General features: G+C 39.1%; 1 protein-coding gene across 3 annotated transcripts in view; it reads left to right on the top strand.

Moving 5' to 3' along the window:
• COL6A3 (collagen type VI alpha 3 chain) overlaps positions 1-12,114 on the top strand; it is a 128,826-nt gene that overhangs the window by 83,310 nt on the left and 33,402 nt on the right. For all 3 annotated transcript variants that reach the window (XM_089478062.1, XM_089478063.1, XM_089478064.1), the window contains 9 exons: positions 973-1,035; positions 3,749-3,811; positions 4,446-4,496; positions 8,137-8,172; positions 8,272-8,334; positions 9,368-9,430; positions 10,936-10,968; positions 11,060-11,096; positions 11,364-11,857. In XM_089478062.1, coding sequence (XP_089334188.1) covers positions 973-1,035; positions 3,749-3,811; positions 4,446-4,496; positions 8,137-8,172; positions 8,272-8,334; positions 9,368-9,430; positions 10,936-10,968; positions 11,060-11,096; positions 11,364-11,857 — 903 coding nt within the window. The remainder of the gene's footprint in view (positions 1-972; positions 1,036-3,748; positions 3,812-4,445; positions 4,497-8,136; positions 8,173-8,271; positions 8,335-9,367; positions 9,431-10,935; positions 10,969-11,059; positions 11,097-11,363; positions 11,858-12,114) is intronic.

Raw genomic sequence — 12,114 nt, 5'->3', positions numbered from 1 at the left:
TTTGATAGTATCCGGATGCAGCCCAAATTAGAATTCAATTATGCAGCAGTAAGTCGCTTTTTAAAGCTGTGCAATAAGCTCCTAAGTCTCAGTTTTCATTTCCCCATAGCTCAAGAGGGAGGATAAATCCATATTATTCCTTGTTTATTTTTGTATGTGAATTAGTTTTGAAACAGGGTTTTTAAAATCAACTCTAGTTTGCTAAACAAACTGGAAAAGAATCTTAAGGTTTGAAGGTGATTTGTTTGGTAATTGAGTAGAGTTTATTTTAAACAACAGTTCCTGGTTGAGATGTAATGAACAAAGCCAAGAATCTGAGAAAGTTAAGCTAAATTCTGATTTATTACACTTCCTGGCTATATGGGAGACACAATGGTGTGTACTGAAGTCCAATTTTCCATGCGGGCATATTTCTACTCTTGCAGATAACCTACGTCATGTCCTAAGCAAATTCACCCAATACAATGCACCAAATATCTGTAGAGGCATCGCTCCCTTATTAAGAGGACACTTTTTTACAAATATATCAGACACCACCATACGTGGCAACACAGGAGTTAAAGCATTAGCTTTGGTGCCAGCTCAGTTTTTTTCTGTCTGCCCAGAGATTTTCATTTCACATTGCTAGCATTTTACCTCCTCTTCAATACTTACTGCCTTTTTTGTTTGATTACAATGTTGTTAAATGTTTTTATTGTGTTTTGCATGATTTTAATAACATTGTTATGCAGCACCTTGATATCTGCAAGGATGTGGCAGAGGTAGGGTTAATAATGTAATGAATTTAGAAATGTCATTTTCCAAGAAAATTATTCCACTCAAAATATTTTAAAGTCTTGTGCTTATGAGAAGATTGTCCCCAGTGTTAACCCAAAACATTTCACAAGAAGTTGTGGTCTTGTTGTTATATATTGTGAAATATTTTGTTTTATTGCCCCTATCATAATAAATAAGAAAGTTTTGTTTCCATAGGGTGGTGGAGGTCCACCTGGACCTGCTGGGGAGCGTGGCAGGCTTGGTCCTCTTGGTAAAAAGGTAAGTTATGCTGGAAGCATAGTTATCTTTATTTAAAATAGGAAAGACATAGGGGCTGTGCAGACTGCCCCCAAGGGGCAGCCTGCAGCTGCCTTCAGCTGTGCCGGATTAGGGCCACGCCAACCACATGCCATGGCCCTGATCTGGCCTTTCCAGGTGCAAAAAGGAGCCACAAAAAGCAGCTCCTTTTTGCTTCCTGGAAAGGGTGCAATAGCCACAGCTTTAAGGCATGCCAGAGGAGCTCTATGATGCTGCGCACTGTGTGGAGTGGCGTGCGGCATCACACCACCCTGGGGATGGAGTAGAGGTTTGCGTCATGTGGATGCCACGCCCTGACTCCACCCCCAAGCCAGCCTTAATGCTCAGCGGGCACAGCCCCATACTGGAGTTTGGGGACTGACACTGTTTTTAACATTTGAAATGAGTTGTGAGAAGTAACTGCTCTTGTAGTTGGTATCAGCATTTTTTTCTGCAGACTGGCAGCATGCAGTTTAATAACATTGAAATTCATAAACATGATAGTAATGATTACTATACATATAGTAGGTCTAGTTCAGAATTGAGAGGCCTTCCAGATGTTGTTGGTTACAGTTCCCAGTATTTCTTACTTTTGGCTCTGCTAGCTAAGGCTTTTGGGATTTGAAGGGCCTTTTGATTCCCATCCTGACCTGTTATATATTTATATGATTTCTGCCTGGGTAGTAGGTGATGCCTAATTATGTTGCCAAACTTCTTAATAACTAGTATATAAGATGAGTTTTGCCTAGTTTTGACATAGATCAGAAAAAATATTATTCCTCTACCATAAACAAGATATTTTATAATGCAAACTGAAAAAATTAGCTCTTGTTCATATACAAAAAATGCAGAAAGGTTTGTAGTAGACCCTTGGTATTCACTGGGGATGATTTCCAGGATCCCCTGTGGATATCAAAATCCATGAATGCTCAAGTCCCATTATATATTGCACAGTAAAATGATGTCCATTATATAAAATGGCAAAATCAAGGTTTGCTTTTTATATTGAGCGTGATGGTGGTGGTGATTTCAATCTGTTGATGGTGGAATCTGTGGATGCAGAATCTGTGGCTATGGATGGCCACTTTATATTGATCACTGAGTATCTGGGAAGAAGTCTCAGAAATCTTTATATAATGTAAAGAGGTCAAAGAGATGTTGACTGGGTAGGGATCAGCCAGCAGCACCTGTAACAAAAGTTTACGTTGCTGGCTGTGGTTTGGGTATATGTGTTCCAAGTCTTCAGCTTCTCCCTGCAGGGAAGGGATAGAAAGAATATTTGAAAATATCAAAAAATGGTTGAAAAATATGTTTCTCAAGTGTCAGGAAATCCTGGTGAGGAAAATACTGGACTGACAATAATCCTTTTTTGGACCAAGATTTGCACATGGGTGGTTTTTTTTTGAAGACGCTATTTCCTATGCAGAAAATTCTGTTTCCTTCACAGAAATACCACATGCATATTTTGCACAGAATAGGTTCCAGACTGAGCGTAGTCTTCAAAAACTGCACATTTCGTGAAGACTTCCTTGCAGCAGGAAAAAAATGGTTATGGTTATTCATTGCTTCCTTCAAGAATGAAATAGTGAAAAATTCTATCCCATCTGCTGTGGTTTAAGAGTATCTTGCCCACTGCTGCCTGATGCCTTAAAAAGTCTCCTGTTTTGTATCATTACATGTGTCTTTCTTTGTAGAGGAAGAGTTAATTATAACAACCAAAATCAGAACTTGGTCATTCTTTAATAATAATAATAATAATTGTATTTCCTGCTTCTCCAAAGATCGAAGTGGGATTACATCATATTAAAAATACAGTACAATACAAATATAAATTATAAAATACTAACACTGAATTAAACATTCCTATTAGTTCCTTAAAATATATAAGCAACTGTAGTCCTATAAGCGTCATTGGGAGTGGAGCATTAATTATGGTTTTATATAGAATCAGGTGGATATGCCTGTCAGAAGAGATTCGTCTTAAGTGCCTTCTTGAAGTCATCTGTGGGGGTAATAAGATGGATCTCTTCTGGTTTAACCTCTTTAAAAATCCAAGCTGAAAAGTATTTGTGTAAAGGATTTAGATAATCTGAATTAAATTATCCCCCCTGCTGGAATGTAATTCTATCCATGCAATTCCTGATAATTTCCTTTCCTCGTTGTTATTATTCATAATATTGGTATGTTTAGAAAAGTTAAAGAATGTGATCTTTGCCAAGTCTTTGACCCTCAAACCTTTACTGAATTATTATTGTGTAAAATGTGCCGCTCTGATGTTAGAATAGTTGTTTTTATGCATCGTGGAGCTAATGTTTCTGATTTAGAGCAAATAAATAATATCACAGCTGACTATTCACTTACTGGTAAGAACTATCTAAACTACAGAAAACAGAAAGGGAGAATATAGAAAAAATATATAATGGTGATGATAACAATTGGCATTTTTAAAGCACTTCAGAGAGTTCAAAGCACATTGTAATTTTGCAACAAACCTGTGAAATAGCCTAGTACTGTTATATCTTTATTTCAGATGAGGGTGCTAAAGTTGAGAGAATGGTTTTTCCCCAGGTCACCTGGCGAGCTTACAAAAGTGGCAAAATTCAAACCAGGGATTTTTTGATGCAAAACTGAGTGCCTGGCTACTGGCTAGAGAGCTTATAACCTAAATTTTCAATAACCCTGTTTTCAATTACAGGGCGAGCCTGGTGATCCTGGTCCAAAGGGGCCCATCGGTCCACCAGGGCCTCGAGGAGAGACGGTAAGCATTGCTGTATACATTGCTGAGCGAGTTCTGCAGACGTTGGTCATTTATTAATTGAAGTTAGATCCCACATTTCTCCCAAAATGGGAGATGTAATCACCATTTCCATGTTAAAAGGAGCAGAAAATCACCAAGGACTTGTTTAGGAAATGCTGAGAAGCCTGATCACTTAAACAAAGCCCTCCTTCACCGATGGCTTGATATCCATTTCACAAAATGACCTTTCCATTTTAAAGAATACTTTTAGAACAGATTAACCTCAGATGATTAATCTGGGAGCAAGCTTGGTTTCTGCTGCTCCAGAGAACAGGACCCGGAACAATGGATACAAGCTACAGGAAAAGAGATTCCACTTCAACATTAGGAGGAACTTCCTGACAGTAAGAGTTTTTTTTACAGAGGAGCACACTCCCTCAGAGTGTAGTGGTGTCTCCTTCCCTGGAGGTCTTTAAACAGAGGCTGGATGGCCATCTGTTGGGGATGCTTTGATTAAGAGTTCCTTGTGGTCTCTTCCAACTCTATGATTCTATGATGATGATGATGATGATGACGATTACAACTGCTTCTATTAAGTTACAGAGAAGCTGACACTGCATTGCAAACTCATGTGCTGTCTCTTTGCATCTTGTAGGGAGAGGATGGGCGTGATGGAGTTGGCAAGGCTGGAACTAAAGGCAGAAGGGTAGGCACAATCTCAACATTTGCATGCATTAGTATATCTAATGTACTCTTGGTTTGGGTGGAAGTGGGATTTATGTCAAGGAGCACAAGGTCTCTTGCCAGGTGTCTTACCCTCTAACACAAAAACTTTGTTTTATCTTGCTACTTCCTTGAAACCTCCCTGGATGTATAAAAAATAACATTTTCTTCCCCCAATGCACCTCATGTCAGTGTGAGCATCAGCCTGTCCCTTGCTTTTACCTTCCTTCCCAAATGGTGCCCTGTGTGTGTGCGTGTGCACACAGACACACAAATGCACACTGTATATTTTAGATTGGAGTGTACAGTGTTACTAGTAAGCTTCATACCCACACACACCCTACTAATTATTAGGGCTTAAAACTGGTCATTTGTATCCCTCAAGAGCCTCTGGAAGTTACTTCTGTTTTTCTCCTTCAACCTAAAACATCCCCAAAGAGGCAAAATGGGCCAGTAATAACTCCTGTCGGTTCTGGAGATTTTATTGGCCAATGTTAGGCCCACAAACAGCGTTAGAGGTGCTGAGGATGGAAAACGGGGCTGTGAGTCCTCCACCCACATTTTAGAATATCATATTAAAGTTTTCAATGCAAGAGCAGTATATAACGTGCCACGTATACTGATATTGCTATATAAATAATAATTACAACAATGAAAGTGGGAAGTTGATACACTTAATAGACTAAACTGATCCCAGCTGTCAATGGCCTCTGAGACTAGGTATTCTATATTGCACCCAGCTTAGGAAATCAAACAAAAGTGTGACTGGCATTTTGAAATGAAGATATATTTGTGTAGGAGATGTGGTATACATGTATGTGAATATATATTACTTCGGCACTATTATTCTGGTCACACCATGTCAAAATATATTGCACAAGAGAGTTCTACAAAAACATCAAGATAATATTTTGAGGTAAAATTCTGTGAGAAGGGAAATGAAAAAATTCTTTTGTTAAGAGAATGAATATGCTAGACCCATGTCCATCCTGCCTAATTAAAGCTGCCAGAGACGAACTGGCCAATTGAGTGGTGGTGGGTATAAGTGCTTCTTTGAAAGAGGGCTTTGTTCCAACTTCTGTAAAAGAAGCAATTGTAAGACCTTTATTGGAAAAAAAATCCTTCATTGGACCCCGCACCTTTCTAGGTAACCATCAGTCAGTCTCTAGTTTCCCCTTTCTAAGTTGTGTGGCAATACAGCTCCAAGATTTCCTGGATGAAACAGATTAGTTGGATTCATTCCAGCCTGGATCCAGACCTGTTCATGGGACAGAAACAGACTTGGCTGCTTTGGTGTATGACCCCTACTAGGAGTTGGATAGGCAGAGTGAGTCCATATTGGTCCTCCCTGGACTTTCAGTGGCACTTGATACCATCAGCCATGGTATCCTTCTGGGTTGTTTGGCTGATATGGGACTTGGAGGCATTGCTTTGCAGTGGTTCTGGTCTTTCTTGGATGAATGTCCCCAGAGCTAGGAGCCTGTAGTTCAGCCTTTTAGCCACTAGTGTATGGGGCTTCCAAAGGGTCAATACTGTCCCTATACTTTTTAACATCTACGTGAAGGCACTGAGAAAGGTCACCTGGAGCTTTGGATTTAGATGTCATCAGTAGGCTGATGATATCCAGCTCTTTCTCTCCTTTACAACTGATGCCAAGGAAGATGTGGTAGTCCTGAATCATTCTCTGGATGTTGTAAAGGATTTGATGCCAGTCAATAGACTGAGGCTTAATCCAAACAAGACAGATGTGTTGCTGGTCAATAGGAAAACCAACCTGGGATGGGACTGCAGCCTGTTCTGGATGGGGTTGCTCTCCCTCTGAAAGATCAAGTTTGTATCCTGGGGGTGCTCTTGTACCCAGCTCTGCCTCTGGAAAACCAATTTGCTGTGGTGGCCAGGAGTGTCTTTGCCTAGATTTGGCTGGTGACCAACTACACCATTCCTGCAGAAAGGCAGATCTGGTCACAGTGATTCATGCCTTAGTTACCTATCAATTAGATTACAGTAATATGCTGTACATGGGGCTGCCCTTGAAATGTGTTTGCAAGCTGCAGCTACTATAAAATGCAATAAAAATATTATAAAATGCAGCAGCTAGACTGGTATGCATTCTAGATGCCATATAACACCAGTCCTGCAAGAACTGCACTGATTTTGTTTACTTCCAAGCTCAATTCAAGGTGCTGCTGTTGACCTACAAATCCCTAATGACTTGGGGCCAAGATATCTGAAAAGCTGCTTCTTCCCATATGAACCTGCCAGAAATTTGAGATCTCCAGGGAAGGCCCTGTTGTGTCTCCCAATGCTTCATGAGGTTAGGTTGGTGGCAACCTAACCTTAGCAGCACTTCAACTGTGTAACTCCCTTCCAAAGGCTGGCCCCATCTCTTTTGAGCTTCCAATGGGCAGCCAAAACAATGCTGTTTCCAGATGGCATCCAATATTTGAAGGTGCTGTTTTAGCAGTTTCAAAACTGGATTCTAGGATTGCTTTAGACTGCTTTGGAGAATTTTTAGAGTACTTTAATGTGTTCTAAAAATGTTTTCATCTCTGTATTGCTTTGATTGTTTTTTATTCATTCATCTCTTTGAGAAGCCTTGTTTTTAAATAATAAATAAATAAAGGATTAAAAAAGGAATGAATGAAAGCAGACGATTTCTCAAGAACAGCTTATCCCTTTTCTGACAGAGGGGTTAGAAAGGCAATACCCACCAAATTTTGAAAAGAAGCAGGCCTAATGCTGATATGGAAGGGGTCTCATTTTATCATTCTTTGGCCAGCTTACCAGATCAAATCTTGGCAACCAGGCTTATGCAGCCACAGAGAATGGATAATACACTGCAGTAGACTTCCACAGGATATTATTGCCCTTTGAGCTACAGGCCTAGGATCCTAAATTTATTACAGAATACATCTGGAATGGCCATAAAAACCATCTCCAAAATTACTGGGTCAGAAGAAAAAGTAAATCTTTTCTTCCCTCAAAAGGTAGCCCATGTTCAAATTTCCCATAAAAGGTGAAAGATTTAGCAAATTTTGAATACCCCCTGAAGTGGGCATGTGAGGGGTAACTGCTTCATAATTTTGAACTAGGTTTCATAATTTTGTACTAGCTGAGACTTCTAAACTGTAAACATACTGTTATTTCTGATGTGGGTTATACAGTATAAAATTCATCTATAGAAATAAGAAAGAGAATATGTGTCCATGTGTTTGTTCCTGCTGTAGAGCCAAGATTATTACAGTCACTTGAAACTTGGCATGCATACATATCAGGGTACCACTCTGGGGATGCATGGAACAATGGGAGTGCACCTACAAGTTATTTTGCTTTTAAAATTGATTAGTTGATCAACACCATCTATAATCTGCAATACCATCTTCTTTAGAGAAGTATCTGTAGTCATGCCTAGGATATTAATCTCTATAATTTTAGGGCCTCTAGGCAACTCCAGTGCTACTTCTTTCCACAGGACCTGTAAACACTATGAAGATGGGTATGTCTCATAGTCCATAAAAATTCTGTTAGTGCCTAGTGGACAGTAGATCAGGAACTAAGCCTTCTTGCTGTTACAATTCTAAGGCTTCAATGCACAATCTATTTGTTTGTTTGTTTCCTCACAGGGAGAACCCGGCTTCCCAGGATATCCAGGACCAAGGGTACTTTGAAAAATCTTAATTATGTTCCTTGAGCTGAAGTGCAGCCACTTTTGTTGACACCAGCTGGATAGATAACTCTTTGTTGCTTTCCCCCCACAGGGGACACCGGGAGATCGTGGCGGCCCTGGTGATCCTGGCCCCAAAGGAAGCAGAGGTCATAGGGTAATAATAATAATAATAATAATAATAATAATAATAATAATAATTTTATCCTGCCCTTCTGTGCATCGCAATCGGGGCGTCATACAGCATTAAAATATGCAATCCATATCCCCCAATCCCACCCTGTTTGGCACCTTCCTGTTTGGTTCCAGATTAATTAAACAAAGCCTGCTTAGTTCCTCATCATTTTTCTTCTACAAATCATTTTCTTTGTTCTAAATACCATTCTGTAACAATTATGTCCGTTGCACATTCAACACATTAAGGAGCACATGACACATAAAAGACAATGTTATTAGTAAGAAGACAAAGCACAAGTAGAAGAGATTGTAAAAATCACTTACTAATAATAGTGCTCTTTTTGACACAATTATTGGATTGGTATTAGCGGTTTACTGTAAATTTTACTGTAAAATTACCAGACGATGAGGCTCCACAACTGGGAGGATTGGCATATGTTTGTGACAGCTCCTCTTCATGATCAGATTTTCACATTCCTCACTGCATTAAAAACTCAGACTTGTGGGCAGTAGGATATAACAGTGGCTTGGAACAACTACTTGAAATAATAGTGAAATAATATGGAACAACTAAAATCTCTTTGGAACAAACATGACCCAACCAGCAAAGGATCATCAATAAGAACCTCCAAATGAAAGCAAGGGCTGTCAGAAGTTTGGATGCCTGACCACTTGGGTTTGTGGATGGGTGGGGGTGTGTGTGGCGTCACAGATTTTCCTGTTCCAGCAAATGAAGGGAAACTACCTTCTCTGTCTGTACTATAGTTTACAGTGCTAGGCTACAATCTAACTTAATTTTACAGAATAGAAGCAATGCTGAATAGAGAGCATATGCCATGTGTGACAGGATAACATCAGATATGTTGTGGGAGTCAATCTGTAGGAACCAGAACTGACAGGACAGATTTAAATATGTGCAATATGAAGCAAACATGTTTACTATTGATTTGTTCTTTCTTTCTTTCTTTCTTTCTTTCTTTCTTTCTTTCTTTCTCTTTAAAAAACCTCCTTAGGGACGGGCAGGAGAGCCTGGCTCCATAGGCCAAAGAGGAGAGAGAGGATATCCAGGGCCATCTGTAAGTTGTTTGCTGTAAACATTGTTGATCTAGTAGCTTAGATTTGTTAGAGACTCCAAAATATTTTTGAAGTTCATTCCACACTTTAATTTACCATAAACCCACAGGCCACATTTCACATCATATGACCTTATAGAATCAGTTATCTTCAATAAATTGTGGGAAATAGAGTATGTGACTAATCAGATATTATAAGAATGCTGTTGTTAACTTTAAATTGCTTGTTATGCTCACTCTAGCCTTATTTGTTATCACTTGAAATTATTTACATACATGTATAGTTTAAAGTATTTTTCTAGAAGTAACAAGAAAGTTACTCCTCTTGACCACTGTTTTGGAAATCATTCCTGCGCAGAATATGAAATACATTTTATGTGTCTCACAGTTGAAGAACAGACCAATATCCCCTTCAGGTGTAATGAAACTAAACCCTTTTTCTATGTCTGAATCTAAAATGCTATAATTGACATTTCTGGATAGATAGTTTAGATTTTGTGTATTTCATGTTTCACTTGCAATCTTTTTAAAGATGAGACTCACAACTCCCTCCACCATAATTTTTCCTTTTTGCTTTAGCTACAGTACTAATCTGCCTCTTTCAATAATAAATTTTAAAAGTTATGAACAGGAGTTGGGCTACTGCCTGCAGCAGACAATGCCTTAAAGTGATTACATGGGGACAGTATAGCATGCTCATAGTAGCAAATTGAGGCTTGGTGGATTATCCCAAGAAATAAAAGTGCAGACAGGGCAATCCCCCTTTGGGGTGGATGGAATAATTCTTTAAAGTGCTGTACTGATGAAACCTTGGCAGTAGTCTTGTGCACACAATTCTTTGGAAGAAATCTCTACTCATCTGAGTGGAATATACTTGGGTAAACAGTCTGCAAATCTTTGTTCAGTTCCTGCCTGACTTTTCCCACTCCTTTTGCTTCTGGCAACACACTTGCAATCTATTCAAAACTACATTCAAATTCCAAGTTGGAAATCTGTAAACCATAGGATGTGTTTTCAGCCTGGTGCCTCTGAGATGATAATGCTGTGTCTCCATATTTCAGGACTATTGCCAAAGCTGATATTTGTTTCTTTAATGTATTTGGTCTTAAGCCTTTGAGTAGACCATTTTACAAAATTTGTAAAACATGCTGTATTTCTATGTTTAATAATTATGGTTAATAATTTTTCTTTGTGCACCAATCCACAAATGTCTGATTGTTTTAATCGCTTCATTTGAATACCCACATTTCTCTAACTTCATCCTTTCAATTCCCATGCAGTCCGTTTCAACCAGTCGGGATTCAAGTGGTAAATTGGACCCTGACTCAAGATACCTGTTAAGGGCTAAATTATAGACAGTTTCTTTAGTAATAGAAATCTTCTGAATCAACTCTGGGCTGTGTCCTTGCAAATGAGAAATTGGGTGGCTGAATTTATCAACTCAGTTGTAAACAAGCACTCTTAATAGATTACATCCTGCAATCACATTTTTTAAATTCTCTTTTCAGGGACTTAAGGGTAACAAAGGAGAATCAAGAGATGTAAGTCAACTATACGTTTTTTATACCAGATCGATTTTATTTCTTCATATGCAGATTTTTTTTCATTCTATCTCTTCCTTTCTCTTTCAAGCAATGTGCACTTGTACGTAACATCAAGGATAAATGCCGTAAGTCTGTTTCTTTTGTCCTTAATGCTTATATAGCTTGCTTTGGGTATAGACTCTGAAGTTAATTGGTTTCTTTTCTTTATTTTTTCACAGCTTGCTGTTATGGTAAGTTCATCTTCAATTGTTCTGAAGGATATTTGTGAAGTAAACAGCAACTTCAAAGGATATACATTGGTTTAAGCTTTATGTAGAATCTGATCTGTACCACTTTAGAAACAAAGATATTTGATCATATTGCTTGCTTTTTAATATACCCACTACCTGCAGGTCCAAGAGAGTGCCCTGTTTATCCAACAGAACTGGCCTTTGCTCTAGATACCTCAGCTGGTGGAAGTACAGAAGCTTTCAGTAGAACGAAGCAGTCTGTGTTGTCAATTGTTAACAATCTCACAATTGCTGAGAGCAACTGCCCACGGGGTGCCCGGGTTGCACTGGTTACTTACAACAGTGAAGTCACCACTGAGATCCGATTTGCTGACTCAAGGAGAAAGAAAAATCTTGTGAAACAGATTCAAGACCTCCAGATTGCACAAACATCAAAACCACGAAGCTTAGAAACAGCAATGTCCTTTGTGGCCAGGAATACCTTCAAACGGGCACGCAGTGGGTTCCTCATGAGAAAAGTGGCCATTTTCTTCAGCAATGGACCAACAAGAGCATCTCCACAACTGAATGAAGCTGTGCTGAAGCTCTATGATGCTGGAGTTGTGCCTGTGTTCCTTACCAGCAGACAGGATAGCGCCCTCATAAATGCACTGCAGGTTTGCATCCTTCCACTTTTCTTTTTCTTTCAGGGATATTTATTGGACTGAAACAGAGATTGCCACCATCTAATATTACTCTTCAAGACTTCTCAAGACTCATAGTCTTATTTCTTTTTTACTTAGTTGTAGTACTCCTTTGCATCTAAGAGCCCATCCTTCATCTGTACAAAAACAAACAGAGGACTTGTATGAATAAGCACATACTCAAATGCAGATACAGTGGATCCTTGTTATACGTTGAGGTTTGGTTCCAA

The sequence above is a fragment of the Sceloporus occidentalis genome, unplaced genomic scaffold (genome assembly GCF_023333645.1).
Source record: "Sceloporus occidentalis isolate IW3139 unplaced genomic scaffold, rSceOcc1.0.p SCAF_12, whole genome shotgun sequence".
NCBI lineage: Eukaryota > Metazoa > Chordata > Lepidosauria > Squamata > Phrynosomatidae > Sceloporus > Sceloporus occidentalis.
Note: the sequence above shows the minus strand (reverse complement) of the source record. Positions and strands in the feature narration are given on the sequence as shown.